Source organism: Stegastes partitus, unplaced genomic scaffold (genome assembly GCF_000690725.1).
Source record: "Stegastes partitus isolate 25-593 unplaced genomic scaffold, Stegastes_partitus-1.0.2 Scaffold69, whole genome shotgun sequence".
NCBI lineage: Eukaryota > Metazoa > Chordata > Actinopteri > Pomacentridae > Stegastes > Stegastes partitus.
Genome location: NW_007577800.1, coordinates 467,133 through 488,587, shown reverse-complemented (window position 1 = coordinate 488,587; position 21,455 = coordinate 467,133). Strand labels below are relative to the sequence as shown.

At 41.4% G+C, this 21,455-nt stretch overlaps 1 protein-coding gene across 1 annotated transcript in view; it reads right to left on the bottom strand.

Annotated features, from left to right (window-relative positions):
* grik4 (glutamate receptor, ionotropic, kainate 4) overlaps nucleotides 1-21,455 on the bottom strand; it is a 153,899-nt gene that overhangs the window by 34,030 nt on the left and 98,414 nt on the right. The window contains exons 7-9 of the mRNA XM_008276318.1: nucleotides 15,462-15,623; nucleotides 11,478-11,630; nucleotides 9,374-9,478 (exon numbers count right to left, since the gene is read on the bottom strand). Coding sequence (XP_008274540.1) covers nucleotides 9,374-9,478; nucleotides 11,478-11,630; nucleotides 15,462-15,623 — 420 coding nt within the window. The remainder of the gene's footprint in view (nucleotides 1-9,373; nucleotides 9,479-11,477; nucleotides 11,631-15,461; nucleotides 15,624-21,455) is intronic.

Here is a 21,455-nt window from a genome sequence, read left to right as displayed (position 1 = left end):
ACTTGCAACAGATAAAATACTGAAAGTTAAATACAAATATAAAAAGCCTTTCCACTATGCAGGCTTTATAGCCCTTTGATGTGATCCTCTGAGATGCTCTGCCACTTTTCAGAGACAATTTTATTTAACAATGAAATAATACAGCTGCATTGCATACTGACAAATAAACGCTAAATTTATACCACACCGATGTCTTTTCCCCCTGCTGGCAGCTTTGTCTCCGCAAAAGACTGTACACTTCTTTGCTGACCTGCTCGCTACAATTTGCACTACGGTTAATACAATTCATTCTTTTTCATGACAATTTTGCTCCATTAACTTGCGACCCTCACAAAGTGCCCAATAAAGACACAGGAAATGTCTACATGACTACAGAACACCTTTTGGAGCCCTTTCACTTCTGATGAACTCTGCCACTATTTCTGACGTGACAGCTGTTGTAATTACGCTGCTGTAACACAGATATCTTTCTTGGATATCTTGCTTTTCATAAACAGACACATGGACACACACAGTCAAAGAACGCAGTATGTTTAACCTGCACAGCTGGAGGAGATCAGAAGGTCGCATCAGTTTCTAAACGTACTCTACCCTTTGTGGCAGCAGCTCGAGCAACAGCTCCTGCGTATTTAGACCCTGTACGTCTATCAGATCTGGTTAAGATGTACTCATCTCTGCTGGAGCCCGAGGCGCAGAATGAGATCCAAGCCATGTCGTGGTGTGCTGAGCTACACCCAGGCTCCTATGATAATGTCCTTCAAGGAAAGGAAAAAAGGGTGGGAGGCAGTCTTGAATCTGTCAACGTGCTGTGTGCCACCCCACACCTCTCAACCCCTTTACATCCCCCCCACCCTGCTATCCGACTGTACCTGTCCCTCCCTCCCTCCCTCCTTACCCTTACATTGCAGCAGTGGATAGAAATTGAATTGAGTACATCTGCATCTGCAGCAGCGGGGGCAGCTAGAGTAATAGTGTTCTCAGAGATGGGCTGGGAGCAAAGAAAAGGGGAGGGGAGGAAAAAAGCAGATTGCCGTAATAAACGTAGGAGCAGTGCTGACAGGAAATAAATAAATCCAATAGAAAAGAGAAAGAAATTGAACGAGCACATTCACCCTTTAACTGGAGGAAGTCTTGTGTAAATAACACAGCTCAAATCATTTCATGCAAATCGAAGTGGTGCACATGCAGCATGTGTGCGTGTCCAAGAGAGCGGAAGCATTTGATTGTGTATGTGTGTGTCTTGGATATTCCAGGAACTCGGCGTTCCCTCAGAAATAGGCAAAGCAGACGCGGATAAAAAGGGCCTCCTCTTACTTCATCACCTCCATTGCTTGGCTCCACCTCTGAAGACCTTGACACAAGGACAGCAGGGGACTAAAGTTTATTAAAAAAGCAATCTGGCTGTAAATGTTCGAATGATAATTCAGGAAATTGGAAAGGATATACAAGGGCAGGTCTGGATGATTTAACAGTTTATTGATGGACTCTTCACAAAGATTCACAATGGGGATACACAAATGCACAGAAATGGACAGACTAAAATGTGTGGGAGGAAGACAACAAAAAACCCCACAAAGAAAATCAATATCCAAGATAAAAGCAAGTGTACCGCGCACACGGACTGTTTATTTACATCTGATGAATAGTGCTAGCTGCACCTGTAAGGATGAGAAATGAGGCAAAATAAGCAAAATGAATCTGATTGCAGTGTCAAACACGACTAGAGTATTCTCTACCTGAGCTTGAAATCTAATCAGTTCTTTGTATTTAGACAATTCACTCTTAATGCTGCGGCAAATATAATCTACCCTGATAAACCAGAAGACACTTGCTTTCTATTTCTATTTAAATCTGCGGGGGTTGCCAGTTTGTGCAGGCGCCTTGGTGGGTGGGTGGGTGGGTGGGGGGGTTCCTATTATTTCAGTGAGAGAAGAACAGAATGATAAAAAAAGAACAACAAATTTTTTATGTTGTGTTGACAGGATTAAGGAAGGAGAATTGCAGCTGCAGTGGCTGGTAAATCCCAGACACTAAAAGAATGCTTTAGATGCTTTCATTCCTCTTTGACCTTTGTTTTACAGCTGTGGCAGCTCTGCTCAATTCAAAGCCTGATAGCCATCAACCCTTTCAAGCTTCAAACAAACACATTATAAGTGTGCCAGAAAGTCAGAGCCAAATCTATTCCTGCACATCGAATTTTGCAAAGCACCTGTGGACGCAATAATGAGAACAATTTGCTTTGAGTCATGCTGTAGTCAGCCTTTGGCCTTTTCTGCTCCTGGCTGGGGCGCCCCGCTATAACTCACTCATAACCTACTTCCTGCTTTGCGGCCTCTTATAGCCTGACTCCAGAACTGGAAATATTTCTCTCTTTTTCCGTTGTTTCTCTTTCCTTTCTCTCTCTCTCTCAGGTGGTTTCTATACCAAAGGAGTGATTAAGTGCCTCCATTACAAAACTTAATTAGTGACTCTCCTCTCTTCAGGAATTGGCCAACAGAGTTTGCCGCTCGCCACCCGCCTGCAACGCACAGCGATGCACGCATGTGAACGTAGCACACCAACACACACAAACACGGACACTCTTTCAGCTTTGATAGCACCCTCTTCTGTACTCGCACGCTCTCACACACAACACTGTTACAGGCAACAGCTTGCCTAATCCAAACTGCAATAATTACTCATTTTACAGCTTCCTCCAATTAACCGGCATGCTGCTGTCAATGAGCTGCGTGCTGAAAATGAGGGCCAGTCCGCGGAGGCCGGGGGGGCTGCAGAGAGGCTGGACCGGATCTGTCAGTGTGGTGTGTGCTGTGGTGCAGTTGGCTGGCAGGCTGCAGTGTGTTTGTTTTGGAGAAGACTTGCGCCTCTGCTAAACCAGCAGAGATGGCGGTGGGCTCGTTGTGTGCGGAGCTAAGAAGCAGGCAGCGGGGGGACGGTACCAACCCCGTCAACGCTTGCACATAAGCCCTGACGCACACACAGACACAAGTCTAAACATAAAAGGCAGGCATTCAGATGAACACACACAGGCGCATGACAGCACATGCATACTGTGAACTGGTGTCAGCTGGATCAGCCAGCGGTCCTACAGCTGCTACAGCCTAGTATCACGATAAATGACAAGTGCTTTTGTATTTCTGATTTCCACCCCTCCCCCCTCCCCAAAACAGCAAATGCTTTAATCCATTCTAGCAACAAGGGTGTGAGTTAGAAAACCGCTCGGCCCTTTTTGATGTTCCCGGAGAGAAGAAAAGCAGCCTGCGCTCAGAGGAACAGGTTGAGTCATATTATCCATCCGTATATATATCCAGAACGATACTGTTTTACAGCGTAACCCTGGTGTTCGCACCATCTGGAGAGTACACCCTCAGAAACATGTTCAAATTTAAACACAAGCCAAGAAGTTCTTCATATTAGGCTTCTTTATCTAACTCATTACACAGACTCCTGAAAGGACATGGTATAGGATTCAGAGGATTAGACTCACTTCTCCTAAAATATTACTAGTCATTTCAATGAGAAATAGGGGTGAAGGTCACTGTTGTTGCCGTTAATATTACGTCCGGTCAGGTCGGCTGTTATCTTCAATGCAGAAATATAATTTTACTGTTTCTAGCTTTACAGCGTTGTCTTTACTTCTTTTATTTCTGCTCCATTTTTCTCCCAAGTGCCCTTTCTGTCTCATTTACTTTCTGCCTGTCATCATTGCATCCTCCTCCCTCATCACTCTTTTCTTTCTCTTTCTCTCTCCCTCTGCTTGCCTCTCTCACCTCCTCTGTGGATTGTTGCTGGTTTACATGTGCCAGTGGTGCCTTGGCCAGAAAGCAGAAAACGCCATTCCAACTTCACCATCATCACCGGCCCACCTGACTACCGGCACAGGAGCAGCTGGAAAATTTACTTTGCCTGCCAAGACTGAACAAATAATGATTATTGCATAATGCAGCCACATCATACAGTCATCTGGACACGAGGCAGGCTAAGTGAACTGTCATCCGAAATGGTTGTTTTCAGGTTTTGTGCAATCAATTTCAATGTAGGTTTATATCTTTAACAGGTACTGCGCTCTGGATTTAAAGCATACACACATTTTTCAGTGTAATGAATTTTGCACGAGACACACTTGATCAAATGCACCTTTAAATACTTCTGCACCAAATAATTCCAACAAAGAAAGAGAAAGGATCTGGTGTCAATTATTTGGTTCTTCGATTTAAAGCTTAACATTAATAATAACTGGGCAGCTACATCACCCTTTGGCTTCTGATGAGGCTCACGCTGTCTTTGTCAAATACATTTCACACTAAATCAGACGTACAGTTGATCTAGAGGTTGTGTGATTGATTTGGGTTCTTTGTTTTGTCTTTTGTAACAGCAGAAAAGAGTGCAGACTCAACGTTAGTCACAATTACTGATGTGTAGGCTGGATGCTAAATTAAAGCACAGATGACCATTTAGTGTTCCAGTGCAACCAGTGATTAATATTCCAGTCAGAGTTGGTAGTTACATCTAAGATGCAGAGCCGATGTGCAGACAGACAGACAGACAGACAGACAGACAGACAGACAGACAGACAGACAGACAGACAGATAGACAGACAGACAGACAGACAGACAGACAGACAGACAGACAGACAGACAGACAGATAGATAGATAGATAGATAGATAGATAGATAGATAGATAGATAGATAGATAGATACTGAGAACAGACAAACCAGCAGGAAACTGTTCTAATATGTGAAAATGCCTGCCAAAGAAATTGAATTTGTGACGGTGATTGGCTGAGGAGTGTTGAGCCCCCAAGGAGACGATGATCACATGTGAGAAGATATTCACTGCAGCCACAGGACTCACAGGAAAGAGGAAGAAGTAGGTTAGAGGGCTGGAGGTCAGTGTCTGTGTACGCGTCATTACTGTCTGATGGAAATGCTCTTTTTTTTCTTTTCTCCTTACATTGTGACTGAAAGGCCTCATCTTTCAATGCCCGAAACACGTCCTAGGTATTATAGACTTCAATGCCGCTGCTGTACTTTAACCAAACAAAGACGTTAAGTATCAACTTGTCGTGTGCTGATTTGCAAACATTCTGTTTTAAAGTCTGTGTGTGTAGGTGTGACTGTGTGTGTGGGCAGACAGCCACCTTTCTTATTGCTGCCAAGGCCCTGGCACCTCCAGTTTCTGCCTGGCTCAAGCAGCCCCAACCCAACATCATGTGGGAGGTGTTAGTCAACAAAACAAACAACACACCCATCCTGTCACCCGTCTAACACCTTGCCTCTTTCCATTAACATAACTGGCAGGGCTGCTTTATAATACTTCTGGTTGGAATCATCACATTAGGCCTGATAGTGTTATCCTTCTGCTTGACTGGCCCAGAGCCAGTATAAAGAGGGGACATGTGGAGACACAGACAAGGTTAATAAAGGCAGATGGGCCACTGTCTGACTCTTTCATGGGCTCCTCGGGCAGGTCCTCTCTCCCCTTATTCATGGAGATCATCCCAACTGAAAGGGTCAGATGTTTTAAAACCCTATGAAACCTGCTCTCTGTACTATCAAACTGTGTCTTGTCTGCGGTGTAACAGGATAACAGCAGCTACTTAAAATTCTGTAGACAAGAAACACACAGATTTGGTACATTTGAGTGGTGACAGTTGGTTGGATTATAGATAAGTTATTACCCGTTACGCATAATGTAACACTGACAGAGAAACACAATAGTTAAGCAACAGGGAAACGCATACTATAGCTGTCAGGGTCAGTGACAGGTATATCCAGGGGACATACGTGCACACTTTGCTACAGCATCATGAAAAAGCACAAACAGGAATAATACACGTAATTTTACATCAAACAACTCTTGAAGATAAAATGTGAAAGCTCTGGCATTTATAAGATTTTAAGAGCATTCAAAACAGTCTGTGATGTTAGGTCTTGGAGGAGACATTGAGAGGGACTGAGACATATTAGAATATTCTATATTTAGTTAAAGTCCCTCTATGGTTATTGATTTAATCCCCAAAACTCACGTCTGTTTATCAAAATTGCATATTTACGCACAGATCTATGAATTCCCCGTGTCATCAGCTCATCTTCGACACTGCTCACTGTAAAACTACTCTATGCCACACAACGGCAAGTTGTAATTGTTCAAAGAAGAATGATGCAGAAAGGTCCCATGGTTTGTTACGTATGAAATTCATGAAGTCTGAATCCATGTTTTTCAGATTGTTGTTGGTTGACTGCAGCTTCGAGTAGTAAATGCTCAGTTTATTTTACTCATGATATGACCTCCAGCGTATAAAAAAAACACCACATGGACATGTTTATGAAGTAAAAGCCCAAAGGGGTCTTTAAGCTGGACAAAAGCAAATGACACAATATTTCCATGGCTGTTTGTTGGTGTGTTTGTAGTCAAGCCAAGTCACCATTATTTATAGAAAATTTTAAACAGTAGAAGTTGACTCGAAATAAACCCTACATACAGAGAACCTCAATAATGGGATTCACTTTACTAGATGTGTGCTCTTCCAAGCCACATATAATGAAATCCCACAGGAAATAACATTTTTTTATTTGTGCCACCACAGAAGCCTTCAATCATAAACCCACCAGACCCTTTACTGTTGTCCTACATATAGCACATGTGCACTGATGTCAATAAACGCCATAGTCACCAATCTGTTTACTTTTCTGTTGCTAACTGGATAAAGTTAGGAGCACTTTGCAGGCTTAACCATCCATCAATCCATCCATCCATCCATTATCTATACACCGCTTAATCCTCACTAGGGTCGTGGGGGGCTGGAGTCTATCCCAGCTGACTTAGGGTGAAGACAGGAGACACCCTGGACAGGTTGCCAGTCTATTGCAGGGCTACACTTAGAGACAGACAACCAAGCACACTCACATTCACACCTATGGACAATTTAGAATCACCAATAAACCTCAACATGTTTTTGGATCTTGTGGGAAGAAACGGGAGAACCCAGAGAGAACTCACGTTGCATGGGGAGAACATGCAAACTCCATGCAGAAAGATCCCGGGTGTCCTCACCGGGACGCGAACTGGCGACCTTCTTGATGCGAAGTAACTACGCTAACCACCGTGCCACCTTCAGCCCAGGTTTAACCATGATATTATAATGACATATATAACATAATATACACACTGTACATTTTGGTCTGTATTTGAAATGAATACTTATGTCTGCACTGACACATACAAACACTTCACAGTACTTTTTCTCTAGGCTTCTTGTCTAAAGCTCAAGGCCACACTGATGCATAATTTATGCTTGGCGGCTCTCGACAATCAAGAGCTGTCTTTTGGCAAAAGTGACCGTTTTCTTTTGAAAAACATGTTTCAAGGCAGGACTGTCACTCTATAAATGTTTACAATTTTGTAATGGTACAGATAATATCAAAGACTGTTGCACAGTGAGGCTGGAAACTTTGTTGGCAAGAAAAACTTATTTCTTTAAAATGGGATGGTATAAGAAATTGAAATAATATTTTTGCTTACAGTTCATCCGAATACATTCCCATTTAAAAAAAGAAAAAAAAGAAAAGGTGTTTCCTGTATTTGTTCCCATCACTTTCACGACGTGAACCAATATAGTCTTACCTATCCCCGCAAACACTTTGATCTCTATCTGTCACAACAAATCAGTGTACAAAATGAAAACTTTACCTGTTTTGTGACTCATATGGAAGATGCTATCTTTATAAATATTCTAAAACCCTGGGTTACCCAGCTATTACCATAAAAGTAAACATGACCACAGACAGATTCTCCATCTTAATGCACATCTCCATCAGTCACCTATTCAAACGCTCCGTACTTTGTGCTGATGTTTACCTGCGAAACCCTTTTCCTTCCATCCATTACTCACACACAACTGAAATTTTTACCTGGGAGATCAACCACAGATTTTTACTGCTGGTGACGGCTCAGCTCCACTGGGGCATTTGGAGATGTAGTTGATGGATGGGAGAGTACTGGGTTATCACTTTGCCCAAACAGATTTCCCCCAGCCACTCCTGAATGGTCTTGAAACAATGTTCTTGTTCTCTACCTGATTTACTAAACCCTTGGTCACTAGTCCTCCATCACAGGGTTCTTAGAAATGTTCAGTTATTACCTTAATATTTAGGAATAGTTATATTTACAAAATGTACTGCAGTGACAATTTTGATTCCAGTTTTCTGTCTATCACACGCTGTAAAAAATATCTTTAGACATGGTTTCTGCATATCAGATATTCGGGATCTGAGGCCTAATGGTTCTGAATTTGTTCATCTGTAAAACAAACTATTAGAAACTCCAACTATAATATCACGTTCTCTAATAATAGATACCGCACATAGCACAAATGCACAAGCAGTACTTCCACTCATTCTTTAACAGTTCTCTAAGCTGCTCAAAGCCTCTCGTCACTTCCAGTTCCTTACTGCCTACTTCCACCTTTTGTAATCCTTGTAAATGTTCTTAATCTATGACAAACTGTTAAGTATTTCAGACTTTGTCCCCTGCTGTAAACCTGTGGTGCCTTGGGGGACTCCTCTACTCAGGGGGTACATGTAGAGTATTTTCACCAAATGACAGAGAACAACAGGACTGCTGTGTAGGAAGCTTGAAATCGCAGCATCCACTGAGGTACCGCTGGAGTGGTGGATATTGATGAACACCACCCACAAATCTCTGCTGATATATTACTGTCACTTTGTAAAACAAGGCAGTAACAAATCACTAATTGCTCTTTTATTCCATAAAGAATCCCAGTCCCAAATATGTATCTAATATTAATCCAAAGACATTTTTGTAAAACCAATAATAGGAAGAGCAGCAGCAAAACTGACTTCTGACTTCAAAGCTGACTTCTGTTTTCACCTTAATTTATTTTCCATAAAATTATGCATCTCTCTCCTTCAACGAGGCATCCCTAATATTTAATTTTTGTCCTCTGGCACCTCCACTCTTCTGCTAGTAGGATAATGGAGATTGTTTGCACCCAGAGATGTCAGCTGAGCAAGTGTTATCACGGCTCCCTGCTGTACAATCCAGTTCCAGTTACCTCACTGCTATAAAGACAACTGCAACATTTGCCAGAAGTAGTGCCCCACTGGGAACAGGACTGTGCTGGAGTGCTATCTGTTCTGTTATGGTATAGCCAGTGTCTAGCTATGGAGAAAATGAAGGAATCTGTGTGGGTCACTTCAGAAATACAAGACTACTTATACGTAAATTCTTTAACAATAACTTCATGCTATTGCGAGGCTGTTCCGGTGTTGCCTGAACCCACAACATGGGGTTTGTTTGAAGACAGATCATTTTAAAGGTTAGATTTGTAAGACTGGGGGGTTACTTTACCTGCCTCAGGCCATCCTTGCTGTTCTGCATGATCCTCAGGGCGTAGTTAGACCGCTGTCCTTTGCTGTTGAATTCAATGTGGCCTGTTAGACCTTCCAATTCTACCTATCCAACACAGAGACAGCAACATGTTTAAAGGCCTCATCAAGAAATTCGTCTTGCTTCCTATCATGGATATGGCTTAAGGCTACATTAACTCTGCTGGCTCCGTCTCACCCTTTAAAATACTATATGTCAAATTTACAATAAGAACAGAGAGACAAGGCTATAATAACTTCAATTTACAGTAAAAAGAAGAGTGATTAGTCATGCCATTTTTCTCTGTGTGAGTAAGACAAACAGCATGATATAAAACGTATAAAACACTTAAGTATTTCGATCACTTACAGCCAATTCTCGCTAACAGGAAAACACATTTTATTCACTGACAGCACATCTTTATCTCTCCTCCTCCATTGTCTCTCAGTATAAAGCAGAGACGAGATAAACTGACCTAATGGATAGGAAGTATATCTTCATAAGGGATGACAGTTCAGACGTTATCTGCTGTCAGTGAAAATATCTAGACTCTAAAATAACCAATTAGCATGTAAGAACAGAAGCAATAATGAAGATCTCAACAGGCTAGGCTATCTGACAATATCTAATTAAGGCTACTACCTGACGAAATATAGGTGCAGTAAATATGAGATGGCTATTTAGCGTAGCTTAACAACTGGAAATGCCAAGCTTAGCGCTCTCTAAAGGCAATAAAATCCCCCCACCAGAACCTACAAAACTAATTAAGGCAATATATCACATTGGCTTAACCCTCTCAACCCCAACATCCGCTGGCCAGTTTGAAAGGCATTTTGTTTAAAAAAAAATAAAATAAAAAAAAATAAAAAATCAGCAAAATTACACATCAGAGCCAGAAACTGTAAAAACAAAAACAATTGTCAGATTTTTTTCCCCCATGAACTACTCATCTGTGACATGCTGTTTCAATGAACATTGTAACTTACTAAGCTTAAAATCAAGATATATCTTTTTTTTCACCTAAAATGTGCCTTATAAAATTTGAAACCATTAGTGACTCAGCTGTAGCCAACAACCACGTGACAAAGATTTAGTGGCTTTTCAGCTGAACTGCAGGCTGTTTACATAAAGCATATAGAAACAAACATGTAAACAAAGTAAATATGTAAGTAGTAAAAATATCTATAGTGTGTAGACCCCCAATTTTTTTTTATCTAGGCTCTCTGTGTGAATTTGAGAAAATGTTATACATGTTAATTTCTGTTTTTTTCATTTTTTGGAAAATAATCGTAGTAATCCGACTGTTATTTTATTTATGGCATTTTAACTGTTTCATACTGCAGAGAAGAAATTTTTTTAGTTCTCTACTTTTAGTTTTGGTTGTGCTGTTTTAACAGAGGACTCTAGCTTACAATGAAAAATGAGCCCACAGTGAGTAAAAATGTGACAAAAACTAAATGTAAAAATGGCTGCTTCTGGTTTTTGGCTGGGCACAGTTACTTCTTGGAGTGCCTGCTGCCCTGATGATAAAAAGAATAGACTTTTACCACCCTAAAACAACAAATTGTTTGAAAAGTTCAACAAACAAAAATATAACATTTGAATTTGTGATACCAGCTCTTCCCCAGTGTTTTCCTCTTCATGCTAAGCTAAGCTAATTGGCTGTAGGCGTGTGGCTAATATTAATTCCATGTTTTTTTTTCATTATGTGCGGGTGGAAAACATCAGCATTACTTAGATGATGTCAGATTCACAAGCTTAGGTTGGATATTGCTTACTGCTACATGTATTTTAGGACTTAGGGCTTGACATTTTCACTAACAGCGGATAATAATGTAATATATAATTAGTTATTTAGTTAAATAGTTAGGTATTTGTTAAACAGTTAACTTCTGAGGTGCCGGTAGTTGGACTTTGGGGTGCTTTTCCCCTGTTTCCAATCTAAGCTAATTGGCTGCCAGCGATATCAATGTCCTTATCTGACTCAAGCCAATAAGCACTTTTTCGAAAATGTCGAAACTCTTCCTTTAAGCTAGGCAAGGGTCAGTCCTGTTATCTTTATCACCCCCAGCAGTGCTAATCTTACCATCCTCAGGTAATTCATGAGGCTGGTGCCATGCTCCCAGATCTTGGAGGACTTGCAGGAGAGCTGAGTGGCGCCGACGTTCTGGCTACGGTTCAGCTCCTGGACCGCCGCCACCACAGCGTACACCGCATCAAAGAGCAGCGCTGACGAGAGCTGCATGGGGAGAGGGAGGAAAGAAGGTGAATGCATTATGCACACGCGCTCTCAAACACACACAAAGCTGTAAAAACTCAAAGCGCACAAGCTGCAAGTGTAACATGTCAGTGGTTAGCGGTCAGTGAGGGGTTAACCCATCCCTGGAGTGGCAGTGAGATTATTCCATTAGATCATTAGAAAGACTCTGATCTGCTGACAGCGTTGAAAACCATCTCTCCCTCCCTCCATCTCTCGGAGAGACTCTGTCCTTCCTGCTCTTATCCCCAATGAAGCTGGCACACCCTGACCATTCCAATTACTGCCTGTCTCTCTCAGCGAGGGCCAGAAAACAGTGGGGAGAGGCAGCTTTTCCTCTCATCTCGCCTGTACAAACAGCCTCATCGTCACTACCACCGCGTCCTGCTATGTACATTTTATTAAAATGCACGACACCCCACATTAGAATCCAGGTTTGAGGTGTACATCTGGGTAATGGAAGTCGGGTCGAAATTGCCCTGATGTTTGGTGGATATTGATACAAGGCTGAGAGGGATTGTGATACACAGTAAATTTAGGAGGCCAAAGAGATCTACAATAGGCCGTTAAACTGCAAAACTGTGATGTACAACAACTTTGAATTGGCTAACATAATTGGTTAATTGCACATTAAGAGCAATATGGTGCGCCCAAACAGTCTGTGAAGACATTACAGCCACAGGTTGATGCATTTTAGGCTTGACTTATGGGCACAATGTCTTTGTGGGGGGAAAACAAAGTCAGACTGTTAAGTCAGCATTACGAGATAAATGAGAAAATGTTAGATCAGCATGACTATTTTCAACTCACTTCCACTTTCTTTGCTAACTATAACATCAGAGTAACTTTGATCAGAAAGTTGATATCGTGTGATTGAACAGGTCTGGACCAAGGTTGTTTGGGCAGGAAAAAACTTGCATGTATGGGGCAAATTGTTAAAAACAGTGGCTTTTGCACAAGACCCACTGTCTCAGCTGATGATATATAGAGATAGAGCAGAATAGAATCTGATAACAAAAACACATCACTGCTGCTGATGTGCACCACTAAGATTTGCGTGCTTTAAAAGCTGCTGTCTAATATACAAATAGAGATAGATAGATAGATACAAATAGGAGCTCCAGACTGAAAAAGAGCAATGTGCTATGCTAGGTCTCACTATCTAAATCTGTAAATATCCAAGGCAAGTTTTGTGGTGATACAGTTATAGACATGTTTCTAGCTTGCAAAAAAGTAATTTATTTGCAATGTTTTGCTGTTAGACCTTCATCTGGTAAGTTGTTTTAATCAATGAACATACCCCAAATACTACAGGAAGGCAGAAATTACAAAAACACCATCCCACCAATGACAAGATTCAAGAATATGCAGAGAGTGCGAAATAAAAATATATCCCAAAATTGTTCACATAGAATAGTAAAATCTGAGGATATGAATGCTTTAGGGGCTGCAAGGTGGCTCAGTGGTTAGCACCGTTGCTGGTTGAAGGTCGCTGGTTCGCGTCCCAATGAGGACACCCGCGATCTTTCTGCGTGGAGTTTGTATGTTCTCCCCATGCAGCGTGGGTTTCTTCCTCCCACAGTCCAAAAACATGTTGAGGTTTATTGGTGATTCTAAATTGTCTGTCGGTGTGAATGTGAGTGTGCTTGGTTGTCTGTCTCTAAGTGTGGCCCTGTGATAGACTGGTGACCTGTCCAGGGTGTCCCCTGCCTTCACCCTGAGTCAGCTGGGATAGACTCCAGCTCCCCTGTGACCCTAGTGAGGATTAAGTGGTGTCTAGATAATGGATGGATGGATGGATTGATGTTAATCACAGAAAAGAATGGTTTATATCTAAAAATGCATCATGTCAATACTACATTTACTCAAGAACCTCCCCATGTCGATATGAGCTGCATTCTCTATTAAAAACTGTCTGTGTGCTTACTTTGCTCGATACTGAGGTGAGAATATAAATAATATCATAAAACCAGAAGACATTTCAATGCAACATAATCTGTCCCCCATGAAACCTTTTACTCCCTGAACCTTCAACCCACCCACCTACACAGTCTCAGATGAACTGGCGCTAGTCTTTATCTTTAAATGCACCTGTATGCAACATGAGAGCGAATAAAAAGACGCCATATTATCTATGTGCAGGTCTAACTGGGTTAATCAGTTTCTTGCTCTGCTATTGTCAGCCTTTATTCTCTCTCGTTATTAGCTAATTAGTCACAAGTCCTAATTGCCGCGGGCTCACTAAGTATCCGAGTGACCTGCTGAGCACAGAACAGAACATTTTTTTCCATGCTGTGCTCAAACTATTCTTAACCTGTTTTACCGCCCGACTTGTGTGAAGTAGAAGGAGGCGATGAATGCATGTATGAATGCGTTTGTTTCACTTTGTACTTGTTCTTAACTTCAAACAACGAGGATTCGTTCATTAATTGACTTTGCTGAATATCTGGCTCCTAATGAAGCCCTTAAGCAAACAAAGATTTGCGACAGTGGTTATTTTTTTGGTCCCCAGATATATTATTTTTGTGTTTGTTCGGAGTCATTTGTAATTATTCACAACATGAAAAGAATCTCCAAAGCTACAAAAAAATAATGAACACTATTTTAATTATTTTAAAGACGCTGAACTTAATACAAAAACTTGATATATATATGTGTGTGTTTTTAGTTTCCACTATTTACAATAATACATTATCATTTCTAATGTAAGTTATACACATATGTACAATTATAATATTTGGTTAGTTTTAAAACTAATAAATAATAGAAATTAACACTTAACCCTGCAATAATAATGCCATAATGTTTTATAATTCCACTATAGAAAGGTATGAAACAATGCAATAAGCTTTTATGTGCTGGAGTCTGAGAGCAGACATTCAGTCTAACAGCTGCTGTAGTTCCTCTTGTTACTCTTAGATGCTGTTTTTATGAGTGGCACTTGTAGACAAATGGGTGACGGTGTTTTGCCTTGGAAGAGATTATTGGGGAGCCAGATAATACACATAATACCCATAAATTTTGTTCTCATAAACAGGCAGTAACTTACAAACAAGTATCACTCATCATGTTTATGCAGGTCATTTACCCCACGATAGAGCTGTGACAGAAAACTCAGATAGCTCAACCTCATGAAATAAGTATGAGAGAACAATCCAGGTTTGATATTTCTGCCTCGTACGATTGGCCTAAATGTAAAAATAACTCCTGCTGATCCAGCTTGAAAAAAATCTCTTTGCTTTAATGTCTTACAATACAAACCAGCGAAAGTCTTGAATTATACATGTTTAAATCATAGCTTGGTGATTTGCGGCTGTTCTGAAGTCACTCATTCAAACGCGAAGTGTGCGGCGTGTGAAATGTTGAGCTACAGACACCGTTTAGATGAGAACAGTGGATGATTTAAGGAGGTTCTGCTATGAAGGTAAGTAGCTCTTTTGCTGTGCATTTCCTCTGAAGCAAATTTAACAAGGAAGATGCCATTATAAATGTAATAAGGATGGTGCCAAACGCTGCTAATGAGCTGTCTGGGAAACAACAACTGCCTAGAGCAACACCTGAAATTACAGCAGTTAACTGGATAAATGTCATCCCTGTATATTTCACAGGCATTTTTGTGTCTCTGTGACTTCTGCGTTTTACTTAGTGAGTTTGCAATACAGAAGTATGACGGAATAAATAATTACTAATGCCTAAGAAGGTGTTGTTTGGACTCGGAACGGAAATAACCAAAGGGTTCATCAATTTATCTTATGTCGGTGACTTTGGTGTTCACTGTATTTCAGATCATGTATTTGAGCTGTGTGTACTTACTGGGGTACCAGCGAAGGGTGCATGGTCGCAGTTCTCTTGCCAGGAGCGATTGAGACTTAGCACAAAATCTTGGAAGAAGGGATGAGTTTTGTTGAAGACTGAAAAACCGACGATGTTGACTCGTTGGTCTGCCACATCGTCCAGTCGGAGTAAAGAAAATTCCTGTCGGGAGGAAAAAGCAAAACAAACAGAAAGACAAGAGGAGATTATTGCTCTTTGCTGCTCATTTAAGGTGGAAGCTGTCATATTCTGTAACAGTCTACCATAACCTCTACAAATGACACCACATGATATATTGAATTATCACCAACGTAAAAAGGGGCATGTGTTCATCAGGGAAGTTTATGTCAGATTCAATCACTTTTCATTAGCTTCCATTATTCCGGTTGATCGACATTAGAAAGTGGCAGTAATTAGTTAATTCCCTCTATTTAGCACAAAATCACTGCACAAAACCATGTATTTACGCCATATGCATTTCCTGACATACAGGTCACTGTATGAACACTAGACTGCAAAGTTAATGAGCTAGAATTAGAGAGGCTGAGACATACTGGAGATAATAAATGGGGAAAATAACAAAAGCATCTGAGACAGATAGATAATTGAGACAGAAATCCATGGCATACTGAAATGCTCCAGGTTAGGTGGAGAGGAGGAAACAAGTCATTTGTTATTTGACTCTTTTGCTTTGGGGACAAGGTTCTTTTCATCTGCCTGGGGAACTGCAAACAGGGGACAGGGTGAGATAGAGATGAGGAAGAACAGGAAAAAAAAAAAGAGGATGTGGGGGGTGTGACTGCAGATGGACGTCTCTGAAGGTTAATAGAGGTGTCAGAACCCAGTCCCCCCCCCCCTCCGGTGGCAGCCTTCACCTGCCAGCCCTTTGTGCCACCTAGCTTATGACAGCCAGACCAGGCCCAACCTACCTATCTGCCTGTCTGCCACCAAGGCTGGAGACGCTGAAGATAAGAGGGGTTGAAGGAGGATGGTACAGGGAAGAATATGGTAGTTGGTGGTGTGTGAGGAAAGTTGACACTGAGAATAAATGGGAAAGGGGTATATGGTGTGGGTAACTGGTGTAAAGAAGGGAAGTAAAAAGCTAAATATATATACGAGGTGTGTCAGAAAAGTTCCAGGACAGATGTCACAGAAGATATATTTCAAACCCAAACTACACACTACGAGTTTTTCCCTTCAGACGATCAACCAGCAAGTCTACAAAGTGATCCTGCGGCATTTACTTTGTTTAGTGCGCGAGAAGAGGCGAGAGTTGTGGCAGGACAAGTTGTGGCTGCTTCACAATGCCCTGAGGATCCCACAGTTCCTGGCTGAGAAGAACATCGCTGTGCTGGAGCAACCTCCCTACTCACCCCACCTGGCTCTGTGGGATTTTTTCCTCTTCCCGAAGCTCAAGGGGGTCATCAAGGGGACCTGTTTGGAAGACCTGGACGACATCAAGATGGTTGTGACGACGGAGCTGCGGAGGATCCCGGAAGAATCCTTCCAGGAATGCATGGCGGTGTGGCAGAGAAGGCTGGGAAAGTGCATTAGACTCCAGGGGGATTACTTCGAAGGGGAAAACTTGTAGTTTGAATTTGAATTATATCTTTTGTGATACGTGTCCTGAAACTTTTCTGACACACCTCGTATGTATGTAAATGCAAGAAATCAAAGTCGGTGGGAAAACAGGTATCTTTTAATCAAAATCAATGATAAAAGCGACTAACTGCTGTGCAACCTTTGAAGTTATCTCGTGCCATGTAGTAACTCAGCTCATGTGTGGTATCAGCCTTAAGGACTGGGCAAAAGTCTTATTACAAAAACAAACAAACAACAAACATATTTCAGTCAGGCAGAAAGAAACCTTGACGCCCTCCTGGAGATATCAAAGCTAAGCAAAGTCTAAGACACAGAACAACAACAACAACAAAAAAAGAAAAACTGAAAAATGTCCTTTTCAACTGTAGGAGGAAAATGGATGAGAAGGGATTAGGCAAATCAGATAATGGACATTCAGACAAAAAGAGTGAACAGGTCAGAATTAAATAACTGATAAGCACGTAGGCGGAAAAAGCTCTCAGTCCAAAAGAAGACCCAGCATGAGTCACTCCACTGAGAAGACACCAGTGGGTGACTGCACTGATACAGAGTCAGAGCAGAGCAAGGCAGGAAGAAGCAGTGGATATTGACTTTGAGTGGGAGGCCTATTATCCCCAGTGCCAACCTCCCGGAAACCTGGAAATCCCAAATGTTTTGTTATGCTGGTGTGCAAAAGGGCATTTCTGGGGCCTGTTAAAAACACTGGTAAACTCTGTTAAACTGCTAATAAATATATTCCTCAGGGTGGAGAAGGTCACACAAGGCTCAAGACGAGCAACGAAGATGTAGAAAAATGCAAAGGAAGAGTAAACATATGTATGGAGTGTATGAATGACTTCTGTAGTTGGCAGTAGGGCAGATGTTCAACAAGAATAAAATGACAAATGCATCTGCAAGCAAAATTCCATTTAAAGGAAGTAGATTCCAAATGCACCAGGATTAGAATCAAGAACAGTTTCTCGCAGGAGACAAAGCAGATGAATAGTGCACAGATATTTATTCAAAAGTGTGAAAACTCAAAAATAACATCCCATTAAAGAGTCTGCCCTGCGTTCATATTAAGAGCACCTGATTGGTTAAACTCCACCTGCTGATGATGCGCTCCTCCTACTAAAGGGGCAGTGACTTGTAATTTGTATGTTAATGGACTGCTGTTGTAGTCAAAACAACTGTGGCTACTGCTGTTTCTACTTATAGTCCTGTTAGTGCTACTTTCTGTTCTTTCTGCTTTTCCTCTCACTGTGCGAGTATTTAATCTGCCGAAATCTAGCCCTCGCTTTTTGCCATGCTCCAATATGGCTTTCAAGTTGCGGAGTGTAAAACACATTTTAAAAGAATATACAGTATATGGTCTAATTAGAGGATGTGGCAGTTAAGTTTAAGGGGCTGCTCGTTGCTCTTGAACTTCAGGAGACAATTCTGTTAATGACTAGAATAATCGTCTAATGGTCTGGTTAGAGAAGAGGCTTTCGATGCAACTGTTGAAAATCCAAAAATGTAATTTAGTGAAATGAATAGCCTGGCTCTCTTCGTTTTACATTTTACTTTCGAGTACAGACAGTTTAAAAAGCCAGCATACAGTAACAGTGGATTTAATTGCAGCACTGGAACTAAATTTAGAGTTTTTCAAAAAAAGAAGAAGAAGAAGAAGAGCTACAACAGGGATTACATGTTCCTCAGCTAAGCTTGAGCAACACTTAATCCCTATCTCAACTTTAACCCCCTATGTGATCATGGCAGGACCAAAAAAAAAATCCTTCCACCAAATTGTTATTTTTTTATTCTTTCTACAATTATACACTTAAACCAAAGTTTAAAGCCATAATATTATTGATTCCTTCGCTTTACAGTAAATACATGGGCTTTTCTATAGTCCTCTTCTCTCTTTAGCAATCCCGTTTGGGTCCTCATAAGCCTTTTGGGACTGTCCATATAATTACTGGCTAAGTGTACTTTAATAGATCATTAGAGTCAGAGCTGTGCAAACGAGCCCATCATTAAGCATGCCCCTCAAGGGTGCCTGTATGTACGCATGTGCACACACGTGCAAGCAAATGCAAGCAAATGCACAAACACAAACTGGAGAGTGCTTGTGCATGTCCACACACACAAGAGGATGAAATCCCCATAATTGAGCAACACATGCACATACTCAGTGAAGACCAAGGTCACCAAAATATCCTGAGGCTGTGTCTGAAGAAAACTAATGTGCTGCATTCGTAGGCTTTCAGGGCACTGACACACAAACGCATTTAAATTCAAATACACATGCAAACACACACACACACACACACACACACACACACACACACGCACTGTCGTGTTTGCATTACATTGACTTACTTTAATTTCCTGGAGGTTCAATTTAACCCTGACTGCAACTACAACTTGCCTAACCTTAAACTAAGTCTTTATACTAGAATTTATTGATTTACATTATTGGGATTTATTTATTGTTCCATAAACAATGTGGGTCCGTACAACGGGACGGCATAAACAGATTTATGCTCCCGCAGCATGAGTAATACAAGTACACACATGCATAATAAGACACAAACAGACTAAAGCCCTTCACGTGACTCTTGCATAGTAAATAGATGGTGTGAAGTTGACAGTGCTTCGTAGAGGACAGTTGGTTCCGAGCAGGGGAGGAACAAAAAGGCAAAGTTGGAGGCTACAAGAGAAGCCAACTGTCGCCAATGAAGGGTTGAAAAGGGCGGAGGAACAGAATGATGATGAAGAGCGAGGAGAGCGGGAACGAGCGAGCTCGAAGTTGAATCGATGGTGAGGGAAGAAGGTGACAGATTAGCTGGCACAAGTGAGAGCTTAAAAAGCAGTGGGGGAGAGAGAGAGTGTGACAGAGCGAAGATGAGAGAGGGTGCGAGGGTGGGAGAGCGCAAGGGAATGACAGCCTGGCCGAGGGCCCCCGACACCGGCTGTCACCTGGAGATCAATCAGCAGTCGGGACCCGAGCCAACCAACCAAAAACTGTTGCTTCACCTCCTCAGCGCTTGCCCTTTTCCCTCTGAAAACCTCACAATCTGGAAGTCTCTGTCTAATCTATTCTTTATTTCCAGCTGCTTTTTCATTCTCTCAATGTCTCTTTCATCATTTTAGATGGATTTTTATATCCTTTAGCGCTTAGTGATTTCTCATTCTCTTCACTTCGACACATAATGGATCATTCATACGTGCATATCATGCAGACTCACCTATAGAAATGCCCCATTGTATGACCACTTGGTGTGTGTAACAATGTAGTCAGCCTGAGCAGTGAATAATGAGATCCCCGGAGGACTGATGCTGCTGATAGTCAGATACGCTGTCATGAACCCCACCCCTCGCCCATCCACACACATAAACACACATATTTCTTTGCAGGAGTGAAAACTCCTGTATAGCCACCATCCTAAACAGACATAAAACAAAGCAAAAACTTCTTCAAATCAATCAGCTTTTCTGCCATTGTTCTCATCTCCCTAAATAGTATAGAAATGTGGAGATTATAGCGATTCTTTAGGGACTAAGAACATCCACTGAATCAGGATGGATCTCTGCTACATGCAAGGTACAACCTCCTGTAACTGAAACTCAGATATCTCAACCAGAAATGTGAAATCGTTAGATAAGCCTCGCAAATGCAAGTTTGACTGTATAGGGAATTTTGTAATATGTATGCATGCTGTGCAGGGAATGTTAAGGAATGAGAGCTGCTTCATACTGTCCTTTTTTCATATTGTGAATAGGAGAAGCCTCAGAATTTCAATGAGTTTGAGTCATCTGAACATTTTGTCTGTTTGATAAACTTCTTAAAAGAAAACTGCTAAAAAAGTGGCATTAAAATTAATGGAGTTTGCTAAAGTTGAGAACCACCAGTCAATGGCGGTTTAAAGGGACAATGCAATAATGTCAAATGAGTCACAACAATGAATTTCAGTTGCACATTCAATGACTCACGAGTTTTTGCATAAATTAAAGCGTATTAAGGACTGTCACACAAGTAAATTTCTACTTCTAGTTGGTATCATAAGCAGGAATACAATTTAGGCAGCGATAATTGAGTTTGGGACACTTGGGAGCAGCACAACAAGCTTAAAACACAACAGTAAAAGCTTAACACCTGTGTTAGCAAGCAATTAACTGTCTACACATCTGGCAGATGACAAATTTAACAAATTTAGAATTAATTCAGAGTCTTGTTTGTGTCAGCCCAGTGAATGTGAGGCAAACTTGTACTTTATTTCTTGCTTAATTTTGGTCTCCACTGATTCGTGATGTATGCATGTGATGTGATCAAAAACACCTGAGACTGTTCATGGTGTGAGTACGCAGAGTTGGACTGTCAAGGCAGATTTCTACTGCAACGTCCTGAGGTGTCTGAGGGAGAACATT